Source organism: Thermobia domestica, chromosome 15, assembly GCF_964235325.1.
Source record: "Thermobia domestica chromosome 15, izTheDome1.hap1.1, whole genome shotgun sequence".
NCBI classification, from domain to species: domain Eukaryota; kingdom Metazoa; phylum Arthropoda; class Insecta; order Zygentoma; family Lepismatidae; genus Thermobia; species Thermobia domestica.
In genome coordinates, this window is record NC_137468.1 from 34,787,059 (window position 1) to 34,808,711 (window position 21,653).

General features: G+C 32.3%; 1 protein-coding gene across 13 annotated transcripts in view; it reads right to left on the reverse strand.

Annotated features, from left to right (window-relative positions):
* The window catches only part of mmd (disintegrin and metalloproteinase domain-containing protein mind-meld), a 750,004-nt gene that overhangs the window by 11,413 nt on the left and 716,938 nt on the right, over window positions 1-21,653 (reverse strand). For 3 of the 13 annotated variants that reach the window (XM_081739583.1, XM_081739581.1, XM_081739580.1), the window contains one exon: window positions 8,251-8,329. The exons of the other annotated variants lie outside the window; for them this stretch is intronic. In XM_081739583.1, coding sequence (XP_081595709.1) covers window positions 8,281-8,329 — 49 coding nt within the window. In that variant the 3' untranslated portion in view covers window positions 8,251-8,280. Of the gene's footprint in view, window positions 1-8,250; window positions 8,330-21,653 lie in introns of those variants that run through there. 13 annotated transcript variants of the gene reach the window in all.

Consider the following 21,653-nt stretch of genomic DNA (forward strand, 5'->3'; position numbering starts at 1 on the left):
AGATGACTGTATCTCAAGGTCTTGATTCGTATTTTGAATATTGCATAGACTATTACTAATCCACATACGTGAAAAATTATATTTTTAATAGAATTTGAGAGCAACGAAAGATTTTTTTTGGAAGGCAAGAAACGACGGTGAGAGATTTCAGAAAATGTAAGAAACACACTAAGAACTTAGTAAATTGCATCAAGTAGATAATATGATGCATCTGCATTGCTGAATGTGTGCATCAGTATCGTGTCTCATCTTAGGACTGAATTCATACATTTTATATATACATACAGTATATATCTACATATAGTAGTGCTTATGTGAGGATTTTGATATCACGTATTCTTATGAAATGTAATTATCTCTATTTTTTCTACTGTACCATTCTTCTGTGTACGTGACGTAAATTACTGGTTGAATGATTGATGTAGGAAAAAGCCTTATTTTTACATTTAGCATAAATCAATTAAAGAATAATAAATCAAGTATTATACTAATTATATGGTTTTGTGCGTACAATATACTCGTTCAATAAATGTTGGTTGGTTTACTACTAAACATGTATTAACGTGCAGATTCATAAATTAACTTAAATTATGGACAAAAATATTTTCCGATATTTCCCCCACTTACTGATCAGTTATATACAATAAATACGATTTTAGTTTCATTGAAGATTATTAGAGATTGATTGTTTAGAGATTCTTAATTGAGAAAATAATTAAAATATAACTGATGGCAATATTTGTAGAACAAGCAACAACTTACTTATCTATCTATCTAACTATGGTTAGAATTATTAGCAACTATCTGTGACTTTTTTTTTTTTTTTACTTAAGATCTTATTTCAGCAATCAATTAATTACGACTGTACAGGTTGTTTCAAAACAACACCAACAACGTTTGGGAGGTCATTCCTGACACCAAGACAAAAAGTATAGCCCAACCTGGGTGCACAAACGCTTCCTTTCGGAGTTATAGGCTGCCGAAAACATGAAAAAATGAATTTTAAAGGTCCATAGCTCCAAAACTATGGGACCTATTGTAGTCGGGTCAAGACTTCACTTAGGAACTAATATGTACGCATCCGAAAATATATTTTAGAATCCTAAGGTACTCATGAAGCAACTTTTATAGAGGGAGTTTGGCTACGGTCATATAATTTGAAGTACTCACCAACTACCTCTATAAAAATTTGTGCGGAAGTACCGCAGGATTCTGAAACTTGTATATTTGGATAGGGCGCATACTAGTTCCTAAGTGAAGTCTTGACCCGACTAAGGTAAGTCCCATAGTTTTCGAGCTATGGACTTTTGAATTTCATTTTTTCATGTTTTCGGCAGCCTATAACTCCGAAAGGAAGCATTTGTGCACCCAGGATGGTCTATACTTTTTGTCTTATCTTGGTGTCAGGTATCAACCCCCAAACGTTGTCAGTGTTGTTTTAAAACGCCCTATATATTTACCATTTTCTTTCATTAACCAAGAGACCGCGGTGGCTCAATAGTAGATTGTTCACCTCTTGTGCGAGGAATTCCTGGTTCGATTCTATCTCGCTCTAAGTGGGCTTTGTGATGGGCAAACACCGTGTGCATGGGTTTTCTCGCGGTTCTTCCGTTTCCTCCCACTTCCTTCATTCCATCATTTTATTCATCCTCATCATGACTGTCTTCTTTAGCATATATGGCATAATCGTGGGACGTAAAACTGAAAGAGTTAATTTCAGCTTTATTTCATTAACCATTAATATACACTGTCACACAAGTAATGATAAGGCAGTCTTCGGTACTCACACGGATAGTAGTCTTCAGTGACTGAAGGAATACATGGGTGATAACTACTTATGGTGAAGAAATAGTTTTGTAGTAGACTTACTGTGGAATGTATGCTAGATTGGTTGGCAGAGAGATTTGCGCCAATGTGAAAGTTTTTTCCCTTTTAGGAAGAGAAGAAGAGGTTGACGTGTGTGGACTTTTAATAGCCCTGTAATAGTTTAATTTGTGGACGGACTTTTGGTAGTTCTATGATGAATTTTTATAGCTACAATTTATGCTTCACTTGTAGAAGAGCGTAAGGCTTTCGATAAGAGGAAATTCTTTAGTATTATCAGCTCGGATATTCATAGATAAAATAAATGTCTATGGTGTGTAAAATCAATGATTTTTATGTTGTTTATCTTAGTAACCTTTGGTTAATACTGTAGTTAGCTTCTTCAGATAATATAAGCATAAAAGCATGCTATTATTGGATACTTCGGATTCATACATAAAGTTAAGGAACAGATTAAGTTAAAGGCCACAATTATCACATAAAATGCTTTCTAGATTGAAAAAAAGTACTTAATATAGTATCTGTATTTGAGGTTACCGCTAACTTATATTTAACAAAAATATATTAAAAGAATGATATTACGTGAAATCTCTAACTTAATGTACCACCATTAAGACTGGGGAATGTATGAAAAGTGCAAATGCAGAACTGACTGAATGAAAGTAGTGGAAGGAAACAGAAAAAGCCTAAGAAGAGTGACGGACGTGATGTTGCTAATCACAGCTCTCATTGCCAAGAATCTACCCAGGGATCTTTTGTACCTGTGGTTAACACTCTACTATTAAGTTCTCGTGTCCCGTGTTAAAATAATATCGACTTTACACCTTTTTCCTATATTTGGTACATACAATTATCCAAGTTCAGAAATAAATTAAGAAACATATTTTGTTTGAATTTGGCAAATTGTAATAATCCCTTTATATATACACATATAAACAGAAAGAGAATAAAAACTATCTATGTCAGTGATCCTTTGTTTCTGTCATTACTTGTTATGAATTCGAATATTAAAATGAATGTTGCCAGATTATGATAAATCCTCATTACTTAAAGTAAATGCTAAGAATTTGTTAGTTTGTTAAATAATTCATGCTCTGATTACCAATACACCATGCTATTCTTTTAAAGAATCTTTTGATCCGTATAATTTATAGGTTCTAATGAAATAACCTTCCATGTATACCTTTTAAGATGTTACTTTAGTTTATATAAAATTTTGACATACTTTACGTAATATTTGTTTTCAAATTCATGTTCTGTAATATCTGAAACAGATATTCAGTGGTTTGTATAGTGGATATATTTTTAATTTTACCCTATGTTGGCTTTTGATTACATTTTTGGAACTTATTTTGCATTAAGTAACTTCATATAAGTTACACAGTAAGAATCTGTGTAGTGTCATTCATAATAATTTTTGTGTTTCTTTGAGTGATATATATTTTATTTGAACCTTTCCAGATTTTATCTAATTTTTTAAGCTGATAATCCGAAAATATTTATGCACAATTCTCAATATAACCTATTGGCGTCCATTACCCGCTTCGCTGAATTAAAATAAGAAAAATAAGTTCCGTTAGTCAGTCACTGATATCGGTCATTTTCGATCATTTATATATATCATTTCTCTCTCTCTCTCTCTCTCTCTCTCTCTCTCTATATATATATATATATATATATATATATATAGATAGATAGATAGATAGATAGATAGATAGATAGATATAGATATATCCTTCCCTTCCCCTACGTTGCACTGTCAAAGTGAAATGATAAAAACCAACCCAGATCCGAACCTTATCTATGTTGAAAATTTGATCGAGATCGGTCGGATAGTTCAAGAGTTATTAAGTCACAAACATAGTCCCTTTCATTTTTATTTATATAAATCGTATTTGTTAATCTGGTCCAAAACAAAATTCGTTGCAAAAGAACATATTAAACAGAAAAATAAAAACCGGAAAGAAGCAAAATGTTAATTTACAATTAATATTGTTATCATCTAGCATAAAAAAGAAAGTAAAAAATATAGTATAAATATGATTTTTCAATCTAAAATTCTTTATGTTCGTCTTTGATAAGTAATTCTGAATTTGATCCTTATTATTAACTATTCTTTATAGAACTACAGCCATTTTGTTATTATTGCCCCGATTCATACAAGTACTTTTAATATGCGTATCAGTAAATTTTTGTTCAAAATATACATACATTTATATAAAATACTGTACGTACATATATAGATATATAATATGATTTCTAAGAGTAATAAATAGAAACAAACCAATATAGTTTATCAATGTCAGTCCGATACTTACGTAGATAACTCAGCCATATATTTTCCCAACTGGTCACAAAATTTCCTACAGCATTCTTGGATTGTTTTATCGGTTACATTGGACATCTTTACAAAAAAGTCAGGATTTACAATTAAAGGGGAATTACGAAGTTAGTATTTCTGTGAGAGATTTTGTATTGTCATGAGGATTTGAATCTCCGAACTTGAAAGAAAGCGTGATAATCAGGAAGCTATAAAGAGCTTCAGAACATTTCCGGAACAATTCCGTAAGAGGTCTTTATATACCGTTCAACAAAAATTCATTTCACATGTAGTGCAGGTAACAATGCTTAAAGAAATTGTATATATATATATATCTATCCCTTTCGCGACGTACCCGCACAATTGTGCGGGTTATGTGGATACGAACTACAATCACTAATAATTATATATTTTTGTGTTGCATTTTATTTCTTCGGCCAGGGACGGCTCACTACAATTTTGCGAGTTACATGAGTCGTACAGATGCGTTAATCCCATACGAGAGTGCGTATTTCTTTTGTTTGCGGTTGAAGTTTGGTGGGGATCTATAAATATGTTAAAAAGTTTCCCGTACGGAAAGGGATATAAGTGTAAAAAATAAAACTTTCAGCATTTTGCATCAAAATAATCAAAAAGTACAGGCATATATAATAAATTATTGATCGATATAATATATGAACTATTTTAGTAAATCATTTATATCTAGCATATAGAGTTAGGACCAGACAATTTCCTAGAATGTTTTGTATATGCCTTAGAAACATCATCATCATAGATATTTTGCCATTATTGGCAGGTCACTTGCTGCAACTGAGAAGCTTCCATGCTCCACGGTTTTTCGCGAACCTCTTCGTCTTCACGTACGATTTTCCTGTTTTGATATCGTCCATTAATTGTAGTCTCCTTTGCTTCCTCCCTCTCTTTCCTGCCACCGTATTCCCTAGCACTTCCCTCACGATATAGTTCCTTCTTATTCAATGTCCCAACCAGTTTCTCTTCCTCTTCTTAATAATTTTAAAATTGTTCTCTTTCCCCCACCATTTCTAACATCCTCTCGTTCGTTTTCCGCTCGAACCAGCTAATTCTCTACATTCTTCTCCACACCCACACTTCGAAAGCTTCCAGTCGTTTTTCATCATTTTTTGTGTAATGTCCATGTTTCTGACCCATACACTACAATGCTCATACACGAAATATTTTATGAGTCTTTTCCTCAACTCTTTACTCAAAGTCACATAAAATAGTATTTTCTTTCTCCTAAAGACTTCTTTCACTATTCCTATCCTTTCTTTTATTTCACGTCCACATTTCATATCATTACTAATAATACTACCCAGGTATCGAAAACTAGTCACATATTCTATTTTCTCCCCTTTTATTTCTATATTTGACACACCCCTTCGTTCCAACCACCATGGTTTTTTTCTTTCTAACATTTATTTTCATCTAGTATTCTTTACAGCCCTTCCTTGAGTTTTCTAACAACTTGTTGATTTTCTCTTCAGATTCTGCCACAAACGTCATATTATCTGCAAACCAAATACACCTAATCATTCTACCTCCTACTGAAATGCTGTCTTCATTTTGTAGGCTCTTTTTCACTATCTCTTCTAGATAGATATTAAATAATGTAGGCGAAAGACAGCATTCCTGTCAAACTCCCCTTCCAATTGCACTCTTCTCTGTCATTTTCTCTCTATTCTAACACTTACTTGTTGGTTCATGTATAGGTTTCTTATGAGAATGCAGAGAATATTCTTTGTATGAGAAACATATACAAAAGATATATTCTGCATTCTTTCCCCCAATAGTTGACAAAGAAACAAGCAAGTAATGTATTTAAAAAGTACTTCTATTGTGCGGAAGAATGAAGAAGAACACATTAAACTTTTACTTAATTACATATCTACTGCATTCTTCACTTTTTAGATTTCCTTTTTATTTATATTTTAAAAATGGCCACAAACATTCGAAAATATTCCTGTATTTAATGTTTCGTCTATATATAATTTATTGTGCTACGAAACCTTGCAAACAGTATATTTTTAGTTTACTTTATGACATAAATTTTATTCAGTAATTGATTGTCTGATGTTCTGTTTACTTGTGTCTTTCCACACACACACACAAAAAAAAAAAAAAAAAAAAAAACACGTTTATGAAGTAGGATCAGTATTGTGTTTGAAGTTTGTTCTTCACGAAGCTCTTAAACCATCAAATTGAAAGTGAATAGTCTAACCATTAGGCTCCAGTATAAGTACTATTATTACATAGTTACAGTTATTATTATTATTATTATTATTATTAAATAATTAACAAGTTACAAAAATGTAATCAAAAGGTAACATAGTATAAAAGAAAATATATATCCAATGTACAAACCGTTGAATAATTGTTTCAGATATTACAAGACATGAATTAGAAAACAAATATTACGTAAAGTATGTCAAAATTTTAAACAAAACAAAGTGCTATTCTATATCTAGTTTACAAATATCCTTTAAACAGAAACAACTTGCGCATTACTTTTCTAAAGTACTGAAAAATTATATGTAGGTTCTAACAATAATTGATAATTAAAGTTATGTTGCCAGTTTCAATGCCCTCTTCTTTGTTTGGGATTATATAAAGAAATAAAAAAAAGAAAAAAAAGAAATTAAAATAGCACAGAGGTTGAAGAAACTAAAGTTAATAACTTTTCTTCAGATAATGATTGTTCTTGTGAAGTTATCAAAGAAATTATAACTAAATATTATATTCGTTTTGAGAAAGATTAATCCATTATTGCGAAAATATAACTAACTAACTCAATGGCCTATGGAACCCGTAGGTTCAATGCTGCGTCCACAAAACTCTCCATTGACTTTTGTCCTGAGGCAACTGGATCCAGTTTCTACTTTATATTCCTATCTCTGCGAGATCCATCTTAATATTATCCTCCCATCTGCGCCTAGGTCTTCCTAATAGACGTTTTCCGATTGAATTTCCAGTCAAAACTTTGAAAGTTTTCCTACTTTCTTCCACTCTCGCTACACGACCTGCCCACTTGAGCCTCCTAGACTTGATGACCCTAACAATGTTTGGTAAACGATGTAAAGTATACAGTTCTTGTTCTGAATTTTTCGCCAGTCTCCATTCCCATTCCTCTTGGGGTCCGAATATTTGTCTCATAGTGAAAATATATGAATTGATGAAAAATGAGTTTATTTCCCGAAAATATTCTTTCCTTATTTAAAAAAAATGCAAGTGTTTTATAGTTATACTGCTATAAAGGACTTTGTAATTCCTACCAATAAAGCAATTATATTATTTTCATAAACTATCTATTAAAATCAAAAAAGTACATCCTATAACATACAGATAAACCAATTGGTAGTTTTTAACCTGATATATATATAATTAGCTTTTGCAGCCAATATTTTTTTATTGCCAATCGATCAAGTTTCAATGGACATGTGATAATTTTATCACAAGAAAACATCATCTAAAGATTACAATGAATTTCATTCTACAGAGAATATAGATTATTTTTTCGATATTGCTACATTGGATTTATGTATTAAAACTAAATTTGCATTCTCGCTTTGTAATTTGGATATCCCGGATTCGAATCCCGCTATGTGCTATTCTAAGTGTAGTTTCTTTCTCAGTTTCACCAGACCAACATTAGGAAGTTACCATAAAATTTATAGACCCAGGCCAACTCTTTTAAATTTCTTCTCATGCTTTACGGTTACTACTGATAATTTTTCCAGTGTAAAATGATTCTAGCAACTGAATCTAGAACCATTTTAATAGGTGAACAAATAAAATAAAATAAAATAAAATTTGTCTTCACTGTAGACTTACATAACTCCAACTGGTTTATCTTTACCTATAGTAAATCTACTATTTTTAAAAATATATAAGAATATATATACACATTTTTCATTAAAAAACAAACTAGCAAAATAATAATAATACAAAAAATAATGAAATAGAAAGTACCCAAGCTATGCATGAGCACGGATGGAAGAAAAAATAAAGTAATAAAGCAGACCATTAATAAATGAAATAACATTGCTAACAACAGCTTTAGGAAGGGAAATACTGGAATTTGTACTGACCTTGGACTGGCTTCAAGATGGGGCTTACTGTCAGTAACGCCTATCCGCTCTCACTGAATAGTAGTCCAGTTTTCGCTTCCTGTTGGAGCAATGCCAAGGTAAGACTTTTTTACGTTCCAGTGTTTCCTTTCCTATATGTTACTTTTCTCTCAAAATATATGTAACATGCTCCAAAAGTTTTGTTTCTCATAAGCAAGTTCGTTCTTTGTTATAGTGGACTCTTTTTCTCTTCGGCACACATACGTGTCTTAAGCGTTATAAACATGTTAATTTCGACGATGAAATAGCAAAAAATATGATTGTAGTTGTTAATTAAACACGTACAAAATCGATATTGATTTGTAAAGTTAATAACCGTAACTCAAAAAATATGCAGTTGAATTTTTAATGTTGAACACATGTTTCTGCAAAACACAATATTCAAATCTTCGATCGAGTTGAAGTGGCGTTTAACTGTTCAGTAAATCTAGAATGCCAAAAGTTGAAAGTTTAAAACAATAATGATTATTAACAATGATATGCTTCGATATAAACACGTTTATTTCTAGTTTTTGACATTCAGTAATAATTTAAGTCAAATTATATTTAATATTATCCACGAAATTAAACGTTGAAATTCTCAAAATAAATGTTAATCAAAGAACACAATCTTTAATATTACGTGCTGAATATACTTGTTATGGCAACATAATGTACACGCTTACGGCGCCGAATAACGTACGGTAATTAACATCGAATAATTGAATACAAAATCGATATTACAATGCTTATCAACGTTAAACATGCATTTTGTTCAACATTGTATCTTCAACGATGAGCTTTTACAAAATCAACGTTAAAACACGTATGTGTTTACCAGCACATGTTAAGATAAGATACACATGCTCAAATCAAGCAATTCTAGTTATCATTTTCTAATGTTGACAAGGGAACCAAAGTTACAATATTAATTTGGTAAGTATTCGTTCCTATTAGTAAATGCATTTTAGTTTTATTGATTAGTTTTAGTACTTCAAAAAATATAACAAGTGTCCTACCTTATAGCAAAAATTCATGGGTTTCAGTCTAACATAAATGAAATTATAATTACGCGTGGCTATGTGAAAGCCTAGTTAAGAAAGTAGATTTATGTTAAGTGCATTCAAGTAAAATCTACATATTAATTCACAGGTGGGGTTGTAATTAAAAAAAATATATGCATAGTTTACCTTCTCGAAGTCTATTTAATAAGGATATGAAACATAAGACATCTAGATAAGTTGATAGCCAATATTAAATGAATACAGTGCACATCATGAAAGAAAACCACCATTAACTGTAATGTCGTTTCTTAAATTTCAAAAGCTGATTCACTGTGACGTCAAAAAGCAAAAACAACCTATCTAGACATATAATGGATGTAAATAAAACAACCGTGTTTGCTTTCCTAATGAAAATAATCTCTCAACAGATTATAACAGCAAAAATGTATATATTTTAAGATTATAACAAATTTCAAATGGTTAATTTCTACAGTGCTTGCATGACTGCCAACTGAAATTAGTATTATATGGTATTATTTTCTACCAAAAATTCTTGTGTATTTGTGTCCGAGTATCACTTCGTTTCAGTTCAGGGCTCTGGCACCCTTATACTCGTAACTTTGTCAGACAAAGAATGAGAAACAATAACGTAATCTAGGATGTCATCTCAGTAATTTGTCTGGTATGAATGATCAAAAGAAAGGAAAAATCTCCAATATATTATGATTAAACTTGACACTACCCCATTACAAGGCTAATACATTATATTTGCATAATTATCACGCTTGTCATTGATACTTTTAGCGTCGGAAAAATTATATCCCTAATCATCAAATTGTAAATAGCCCAAATGTAAATTAATTTGCATGTTGAACTTTTTTCACATTTGAGTTTGAGCATAGACCTTCTTAATCATGAGCTAAGGATGAGCTTAATTTGCTAAAGAATATAAGCTTATCAATCTTTCTACGATAAGAATGACACATGTTGACATTTTTTGTTTTCTTAAATTCAGAAATCTTGTGAATTCTACGGTTTTAGCCTCATTAATGTTCTAGAATATTAGACCCAAGGTCTGACACAGATTTTTGAGGGTCATTGCATACAATATTCTACATAAAAATCTTCAATAGTAATTTGTATAATAGAAAACAACAATTATTTGATACAAAATATTTGATTGTATATTCTAATTACATTACACCAACTGTACTTTTTTTAAGAATCTGAAGGCATTTATTTCATTGTCTTTGTAATTAATTTGTATATTGATTTTAATTAGAGATTTTTTTTTTCTCATTTGAAAAGGGTCATGTAATAAATTTCGATTACTTTGTTACAAAAGTATCATCATAGAGAAAGATAGAATGTGCAACTAATTTTGCTGCAATGATATCGAACAAAATTGGAAATTAGACGTTACTAGAAGTAATATGTTCCTAATTACGATTCTGTTTCTCCAATCAATTTAAAAAAAAATCAAAATATCGGTACTAAACAATATGTCTGACGAATACAAATTCTGTTTTTGTATTTTACTTTAAATAGAAAATAGCTAATCAATGGCACTAAAATGCATTGGCTTACTTAGTAAAAGTAGAAGACGCTTGCGATTTTATTACATATTCATTAGCAAAGATCTGTGTATACTTGTATATCTTCTTTTGTTTTCAGTTGTTGGGAATAATGTAAACGTTTATTTAATTTAATTTATATTTATTGAAGTATTCAGCACACAATTAAAGTACGAAAAGCAATTAAAGTAAATTTTGAGAGTAGCATTTGAGATTATGATGCTTTTATTTATCAAATTTTTCATAGGTTCTTTCTGATACTAGAGTAGAAAGGTATTTTTCTGTACTTAAATAAATGATAAAATATTGAATACTTCATGAGCAATTGGAAATTATTTTACACTAATTTAAATATTATTGTTTTAATTTTCTGTCTTTTCTTGTATTGAATTTCTCCCAAGTATTATTCCTGAAATTCAAATTATATTATTATATTCAGTTGTAATTTATAAAATAAACAACCATAAAAACAAGAACTGGAATATAAAAGCACAAATGCATACATATAAATATAACTTCTCATATACAACTAAATAAAATTAAAACTTCGCCAATTTACATGTAAAAAAAAAAAGAGTCCACTGACAAGTTATGTTGTTTATTTTTTTAAAGAAAATAATACATTTTGATGTAATGGCATTTTTATAATATATTTAACCAAATGCTGTCTAAATACTATAAATATATTGAAAGTATTTGGATCAGAATACATAAACACAATCTACTTATGCGCAATTCGGAAAGAAAACTTTTGGAATAAATTATTTTCTTTTCTTAACCAATGCCACAACAGAATAACTATATAAAAATATATTTAAAGGAGTGTCCTTCATGTTACTTGAGAACAGTTATTATGAATAATATTCTCCAATATTTCAAAGATTAGTCGATCATAATATTCTGGCAGCAACAGATTGCAAAGTTTACATATTTACATTTTCCTTACATTTTTAAAATCCTTAGAAATGTACAGGGTGTTCATTAATTACGTAGCCAAAATCCACTGGTGAAATCCTCACACCTAAACAATAAAAAAGGTTCATATGAACATAGGGCGAAAAACGCTTTGTTTCAGTTATGAGATGCCGAAATCGAAAAAATTGTAACTTTGAGGATGCCTAGCTCGAAAACTATTAGAGAGATCAAAGGCGGTTAAAGAAATATTAGAGGAACTAGTACAGTGCTGTTCGACCATTTTTTTGGCGTACCCCTAGACACAGTTCGCCATCCTATTGTGTTTCCTTGAAGCTGTTTAACAGAAATAAAATCGAAATGAACTTATTAAAACTAATACACATGTTCTGTTGATTAAAAATTGAGACAAATAGAGACCCAATAAAAAGACAATCAGTGTGTCAATGAAAATACTACAAGTATTTACAGGGAAATAAAGTGCACATCCGAAAAAAAATAACATGAGAAATTTCAAAACATATGGGAGACATCCTGTTTTATATATATATCCTGTTTCAAAAAGAATATAGGTATTTCGAGTGCATATATTTATTAAACTTTAAGAGATACGAATATCAAATTTTGCACACATATTTACAAACCTCTCAAGTTCAAAGTTCAAATTACAGATGTTCAATATATCCTCCATCAGCGACACGAACAATATCACATCGATACTCAAATTCCTCCCATACTCGGACAAGCATGTCCTCCGTCACTAATGTTATGGCAGTACGAATCCGGTTCTTCAACTCTTCCAGGTTCTGTGGGAATTGTGGTACATAAACGTTGTCTTTAACGAAAGCCCACAGGAAGAAGTCACAGAGTGTCAACTCCGGTGACCGTGGAGGCCAGCTGAAATATGCTAAGTCGCCAGCTCCTTGACGACCAATCCAACGGTTCGGTAGAGTTTCATTCAGATATTCACGCACTTGGCGACTCCAGTGAGGGGGTGCCCCGTCTTGTTGAAAAATGAAGTTGTCTTCGTGCAGTCTCGGAAACAACCAGTTTTATAACATAGCGAGATACTGCTGACTGTTAACCGTGTTTCCATTAAAGAAAAATGGGCCGTAAACAGATGATCGGGATATCGCACAAAACTCATTGACTTTGCGCGAATCTCGTACATGTTCAATGACTGCATGTGGGTTCTGTACGCTCCAAATTCAAACATTTTGTTTGTTTACCTGACCACTAACACGGAACGTCGCTTCGTCGCTGAACACGATGCGTTATGCAAAAGTGTTATCATTGTAAATAGCATCCAGAACCTCGTTACAAAATGCCACACATTTGCGTTTGTCATCAGGACGCAGAGCTTATAACAGCTGTAACTTGTATGGCTTCATAACCAACCGATGTCTCAAAACACGCCAAATTGTTGTTGTCGGCACTTGAAACTCCTGACTGGCACGACGAGTTGATTTTGGAGGACTACGTTGGAAAGCAGTTTGAATTCGTGCAACATTTTCTTCAGGAACACGAGGGCGGCCAGGACTCTTTCCTTTACATACACATCCTATATCTACAAACTGTCGATACCATCTGCGAATGTTCCACCCATTCGGAGATTCAATTTGGTACTTCAACCTGAAACGTCTTTGCACTATAATCACGGGATTGCACTTCGCAGACTCGAGAACACAAAATGATTTCTGCTGCGGAGTAACCATTTTACACATATGACGGTTACCAAGCAAAACAGAAGACAACTGACATCTAGCGGCTATTAATAGAAACTAGAGTATGTATTCGTTTCCCCAATAGCCGAGACGAGGCGCAGCGATCGACAGTTTGGACAAAATAATTCTTCGTAATACGTATATTCTTTTTGAAATAAGGTATATATATAGGTATATACTGAGGAGGATTTTCTCCTTATCTTTCCTGATAATTCGTACATTGAGGACAATGTTAAAAATTCAAAAACTAAAAGCAGCTTTAGAACTAATCTGTTAATGATATGACCGAGCTTGTTTCCGAGACGCCAACTCGTCTATTTTTGATCGAATCTTCGAGAGTGCGAGAAACAAAGCTGGATTAAAGCAATTTCTGTGTTTCGTTTTTATTGATCTTAATGCAGGGAAACCATTGAAAAAATTCTCCAACTATGATAATTCATATATATTGGAAATATGCTTATTTTAGATGTATGTACCCCAGAAACATTTACGCGTACCACCAGAGGTACGCGTACTCCCGGTTGAATAGCACTGAACTAGTACACTGTCTATCTAACTAACCATGTTTCAGAGTTGGGACGTATCGGCGCAACGGATTTTATAGAGGGAGCTGCAGTATAGGTTCCGATCTTCCACCTCTCTCTCTAAAGTTATGTGTGCAGGCACAATCCAACTCTGAATCATAGGTATTTAGATAGAGATTTTACATGTTCTTCTAATATTTCTTTAACCGCCTTTGATATCTCTCATAGTTTTCGAGCTAGGTAGCCTCAAAGTTACAATTTTCTCGATTTCACCATCTCATAACTTTGAAACAAAGCGTTTTTCGCCCTATATTTATATAGACCTTTTTTTTTTATTGTTTAGGTGTGTGGATTTCACCATTAGATTTTGCCTACATAATAAATGAACACCCTGTATATCTTCTGTCAAACTTCTGTAAAAATGTATATACTTGAGAGAAATATAAGGTAAAGAACTCCACAGAATATATTTACAGGTTCAATTTTCCTATATAGCTAGATTATAAAGACAAATTATTATCTTTAGCTTGACCTAAACAAATAAACGCTTTTCACGCAGGACAAACAACTTATTATGCACCAAATCCGTTGTATGAACTAGATTGTGTAAATCTAACTAACTCTTTGCGTTAGAATTCGCACCTATAGAGGGTTTGGTGTGTAAAATAAAAAATATCGGTCGTTTCTTCCTTTAGTTAGTATATAGGAAATTACAATCGTCATAAGGTGCTCGGTATGACACGGGATTGTACAATCACAGCAAGGATCTGCTGTGCAACTCACATGGTTCGAGATGAGAGTGAGTGGCTGTTCTAGGAATCGGACTGGGTGACATAGTGGTTAACGCATCGGCACGGTATGCTGGAGATCCTGGGTTCGAATCTCAGTCCAGTCAGTCACTTTTTCACTCTCTAAGTTAGATTGTAGTCTCGTTAATATATGTTCACACAATTAAATTATAAATATAGCGCACTTTTTATATCCTGCCATTGTTATTTTCTGTATTTATTCATTTACATGTGATAGTTAACAATTCATAGGAAGAATTTTTCTTTATTTGGCGATTTTTCAAAGGTACAAGACCTTTTTATCAAATTGGCTACTATGACATATAAATTAATAAATACAGAAACTGACAATGGCAAGAAAGTATTTGCCTAATGTCTTTTCTTATAATCGCGATACTCCCAATACTAAGGTTTTAAAGAAAATATGGTATTATGTTCAAATCACATTTTATGTACTTAATCGGTAGTCAGATCTCTACTTTTAAATCTTTTACATGTTTTGCAGCTTAATTTCGAAAGGAATACTATATTTAACAGAAAAATGAATGTAGTAAATTATTATGAAATTAGTGTGTCTAGGAAAAGACTAACATAGCTCATTACTCCAATATTGTGTAATTTATACATTATTACATATTCTCTGTTCAACAAATTTTGATCAAAAGTATGTAAATTGTTTAAATTTAAAAAATATTTTGTATTTTGAATAAAAATAAACGGGAACTTAAATAAATGGAACTCTGACCAAAGCGAAAAATCGTGATTGTATATTTCAATAAAACTACACAATGGTTTATACAATGGATTTTATACATAATAAGTTGTTTGTGATGTGGAAATTGGTTATCTACAGAGTCCGCCGTAAAAAAGTATACACTCTTTATCACCCTGTATCAGTATACTGGCACTGACAAATGTTCTGAAATTTAAGTATGTTGTAGTATGGTTTTTCGACCAACAGATGTCGTCATTGTTAATTGTTTTAAGTTAAAATTATGTTGTAGTACGGTTTTTCGCTCAATAGGTGTCGGTACTGTCAGCACCACAGTTATTGAGATAAGAAAATGACAGGTGCACGCTTGACGTTCGAGCAGCGTAAATACGTTTTTGAAGTGTTTTATCAGGTTTGGGAAGGCCATCGAAGTGCAGCGTCAGTGGAGAGGGGAGTTTGATACTGAACCACTAACCCGCTTAACAATCAAACGCATAACAATCGAATATGAAGCGTGCACCTGTTTTTTCTTATCTTACTAACCGTGCTGACAGCACCGACATATGTTGAGCGAAAAACAGTACTACAACATAATTGAACATAAAACAATTGAGAATGCTGACATTTGTTGGGCAAAAAACCATACTACAACATACTTAAATTTCAGAACAATTGTCAATGCAAGTATACTGATACAGGGTGATAAAGAGTGTATACATTTTTATGGCGGACTCTGCACTTAGGTGCACCTAAAAATAATAACTTAGGTTTATAAGCTAGTTAGCTAAGAAAACAGAATCTGTAAACTTATTCTAGAAAACTTTTCTTACTTTAATTTTCTCTCAAGTTTATAACTGTTTTCGTTAAGTTTGATAGAAGATATGCATTTCTAAGGATTTTCAATGAATTCAGCATGTAAGGAAAATGAATATATATATATATATATATATATATATATATATATATATATATATATATATATGTATGTATGTATGTATAATATTCGTAATCTGTTGCTGGCAGATGATAAAGTCGGATAAAGATTTGAATTATTGCAGGTGACTGTTCATAATATCTGTTTCCAGAAAACATGGAGATGAGTATCATAAACATAAATAAGTATCTCATACGTTCTTTAAATAATTATCAAAAAACACTCTTTTAATTAACTTATATATCTATGTAGTAATATTATGATAAATTAAGTAGATTTATTTCAGGAGTATTTTAATTTTGACAGAAATGTAAGACGATAAGTACAGAAAAATGTAATACAGATACACATATGTTATTCAGCTTCTTATTACAACTTTCTGCAATTTAGTTTCCATTTTTGACATAACGCATTCAAATGATTTGTTTTAGGATATTCCATGATACTTAATGTTTGAGAAGTTCCAATTTCATCTATTCGAGATACGTATGTTTCATTTATATTTTTCAATATGTTGTACAGTCATGTTCAAAAATTTTGCTATCCTTCATTTGATCTTGTGAGATTTATATATATATATATATATATATATATATATATATATATATATATATATATATATAACAGAAAATGTTACTTCAAAAATTCTGTTTAAAGTACTTTTGAAATTCAATGTTTAGATTGTAATAGTGTATGAAAATATTGAGAATAAAAAGCGAATGCAAGGATTGAAAACAGAAACTGAAGAAGATGTATAATATGTCGTCAAATATACCAACACGACTCTCACTATCCCACAAGAATGTTGAAGAAAATATCTCTGGGGTACTAAAGACATTCTATCAATACTACAGCGCTTTCAGCTGTGTATAGGACTGTCTGTGAATGCCCAGACGTACAAGGCCAGACGCTATGACAAGACCTTGCATTGAAAGAGCAGAATATACTATCAGGTGAAAGATTTTGAATTGGAAACGGATGAAAATGAATCTGGACTTTTCGATCATTTAAGATCATAAGAATACAAAATCGCATATGATAAAGTTGTACGGATATTAAAGAACACCAGTAAACGAAAATTTTTTCTAATATATTTTTGTTTTAAAATTCAAAACTAAGCTCAAACTAAGGAAGTTAAAAAAAAACTATAGCTTCCGTTATGTATAATAGCGTACATGAAAATGAAAAGTAATATAATTAGTACTACTAAAAACTTAACAGTTATTTGTTAATACAATTTCCAAAAATACAGTTTCCACAACATAACATTCAAAATAAGATTTAATATCCACATATTAAAGTTAAGCTTTCTGTGATTAACACAAACGATTACAGCCAAAATTTTCTACTTCAAAGGTAATAATACGAGGACTTTGAAGCTTTATATTATTGTTTTGAATTTTCAGTGATCTCGAAGTAGCGTGTATTTATACTAGATATATGAGTCTATAAATCTTTTAGCATTCTAAGTCAAGATTTCCTCTCGCACAATTTAGTACGCTGTTATCAACATAAGGTCATCTTTCAATATAATTTATTTTGTCTATAACTTTGAAATGATGTAAATGAATTGAGTAAATATCTCTGTAAAAATAAAGGAAACATTCCTTTCTTCAAGTTAGATAAAGCTACATTCAAACCCGCACATTTATCCGGAATTTGCAGAGTGAAAAAATAAAGGAAACATGTTTAAGTTGGATGAAGCTACACTTAAATCGGTACGCTTATCCGGATGTCATTGAGTAAGGAAAAAAAACAAGGAAAAGATTTCTTTCTTCAAGTTATATCAAGCTATATTAATTGGCGCATTCATCCCAGAGTTATTGGTATATCAAATTATACCGAAATTGGTATATTCGGTTCTGAGTTAATGAGAAATGAAATGATATAGAGAATATTTCTATCTTCCTGTTACATCTGCACTAAACACCGATACATTCGTTCCGAAGCAATGGAAAGATAAAACTAAATTTCTTTCTTGAAGTTATATCAAGCTATCCTCAAGTTAATACACTCATCAGGAGCTATCTATTCCCAAATCGATACATTTATTTTGGAGTTATTGAGTAATGGAACGATAATATTTCCTTCAAGCTATATCAAACTACACTCAAAACGGTACATTTATTTCGATTTTGCAGAATAATGGATAAAGATAGGAGATTATTACTTTTTGCTATCGACTGTGCAGAACTCTTAAAAAGAATGATAGTATTGTGTTAGTTTTGAACATAACTGCACAGGAAGGATAGTATTGTGTTAGTTTTAATCGTAACTGTACCGGAAGGATTGTATTGTGTTAGTTTTGAATATAACTGCACAGGAAGGATAGTGTTTTGTTAGTTTAGAATATAACTGTATCGGAAGAATAGTATTGTGTTAGTTTTGAACATAACTGTACCGGAAGGATTGTATTGTGTTAGTTTTGAACATAACTGCACAGGAAGGATAGTGTTTTGTTCGTTTAGAATATAACTGTACTGGAAGAATAGTATTGTGTTAGTTTTGAACATAACTGTACCGGAAGGATAGTATTGTGTTAGTTTTGAACATAACTATACCGGAAGGATAGTATTGTATTAGTTTTGAACATAACTGTACCGGAAGAATAGTATTGTGTTAGTTTTGAACATAACTGTACCGAAAGGATAATATTGTGTTAGTTTTAATCATAACTGTACCGGAAGGATTGTATTGTGTTAGTTTTGAACATAACTGCACAGGAAGGATAGTGTTGTGTTAGTTTTGAACATAACTGTACCGGAAGGATAGTATTGTGTTAGTTTTGAACGTAACTGTACCGGAAGGATAGTACTGTGTTAGTTTGGAACATAATAGTACAGTCATATTATATATTAGCTTTTTGGTTCTCGCCCAAGTTCTCTTTGTATCTGCGCCATCTTGCTTTCGTAGTTTCACAGTGCGTTAGTAGTAATAATAATGAGAGTTACTGGAATTGAGCTTGCATGGGAAATTAAGTGTATTCTTTACTTGCAACTAAGATTTGTCAGTAATTGTTTCTTTTAGTGTTTGACAGTGATGACGCACACAAATGTCTATGTAAGCAAACACCACGAGAGTACCACAAGGTTAATATTCTCGTGATTAAGTTAAAATTGTGCACAATATTATATCACTAAAGTCTTATAGAAGTTGTTTTTGAAAGAAGTAACATAAAAGAATAAGGAAAACAAATTTAATTCAGAATTTTTAGATCTTAGTTCGAATTCTAGCATTATAAGATGACCATATTAATTACCAATATTTTGAATGTTTACAATTTCTTCCATTATTTATATCAATTAAAATGTCGATTGAATTTTATTTTGTCTACCATCACTAATACCATAGAAATAACAATAAACTGACAGATATCTTGAAATTTGTAAGCATCATGTTAGAAGTTGGTATAAAAATGTGCAGAATATGGCAAGAATAAATAACACATTTGAATAATCAAACCCAGGACCTCAAGATATTTGGATCAGAACACTAACCATTTGTAAAGCTGGCTTGATCGATGCTAACTAGTTCTGACTTGAAAGCACCACAGCTTTTAGAAATTCTTGCAAGTTTTCAAGGCCTTTCCTCCAAACAATTCAGATATAAATATGCAACTTCTCATCAGTCTGTTTATCAACGAAACGTATTTTTGATATTTATAGCTCACTTTTGATAGTCCGGTTGATCACCTGGAAATTGACATACGTCCGGACAAATTCTGTCCGCAAGTTATCTTCTCATTCATCATTCACGAGTTACTTGCATGTCCAGAACTCTCGTCAAGACATTTTCCATAGGTTTCAATGAACATTATACACTGACCAGCCATAATATTATGACTATCTACCTAATATCTGGTATGTCCACCTTTGGTACGCAGGACAACAGTAATTCAGTTTGATATGTTAACAATGATAGGCTTGAGGCATTTTGCACCACATCTGCACACACACGACACTCAATTCGCGTAAATTCCGCGGTGAGCTAGGATCTGACATTCAATGACATCCAAAAAACGTTCAATTGTATTAAGATCGGGTGAACATGGGGGCCATTGCAGCAATTAAAATTCACCACTCTGCTCTTCGAACCACAGCGACGTTGGTATTGTGCATAGGCGGCCACACAGTGCGTGTCGCTGCACCCACATTATCTTCAGTCCTTATTTTTCCTACAACAATTCATTCAGTTTTAAATATCTGTTCTTTTCTCTGTTTGCTCATGTTGCTGCATCATATTCTGTTGAAAAGTCAATTTCTATGAACATAAATTTTGAAAATGCTATCAGAGAATTAAGACCATAGGTAGTTTACATTGTGAAACTTAAACACTTAGACTTTCTCAGATATTTCCTTGAAAACATCCATGTATACAGTTTCTTTAAATATGTGCATAAACGTATTTGTTATATACATATATTACTATTTTTGTTTTACTCTGTCTAATCCATCCCTAATCTGCACCCACATTATCAAATTTCTGCGTCCATTACTGGTCTTATGACCAGGATCATTGTGCTGCTGAAAGATGCCATTTCCAGATGGAATTGTGCCGACATGAATGAATGTACGTGATCAGCAATGACCTGCCGATAGTTTGAAGCCATCATGGTGTCCTCCACACGTACTACCGAGCTCACAGATGACCATGTGAAGGTTTTCCAAAACATAACGGAGCCACTATCAGCCTGGTGCCATTCTTTTGTGCACGTCTCGAGCAGATGTTTACTTGAAGACGACGAATTCTGACCCGACCATCTATGTGATGAAGGCAGTATCGTGATTTATCGGACCATACAACGTTATGCCATTGCTCTGCAGTCTAATAGCGATGGCACGTCCTCATTCCAGTCGTTATGCTGTGCGGCTAACATTGGTACATGTGTAAGACGTCGGCTATGGAGGCCCTTATCTAACAGTGTACAATGAACTATGTACTCAGACACATTCGTGCTTTGTCCACTGTTAAAGTCTGCCGTTAATTGTATCACAGTTTGCTTCCTATCCTGTTGTACCAACCTTGACAATCTGATATTCTCAATGACGCGTAGTCCTCCATGTTTTGTGATTTGGTACTGGTTTCACGATCCTTTACCCATCTTTAGAAGACACTAACCACGCCAGTTCGCTAAAACCCTCCGAGCCAAGCTATTTCCAAGATGTTCATTCCCAGCTGTAGCCATTAGACAATCACTACCCCCTATCGAACTC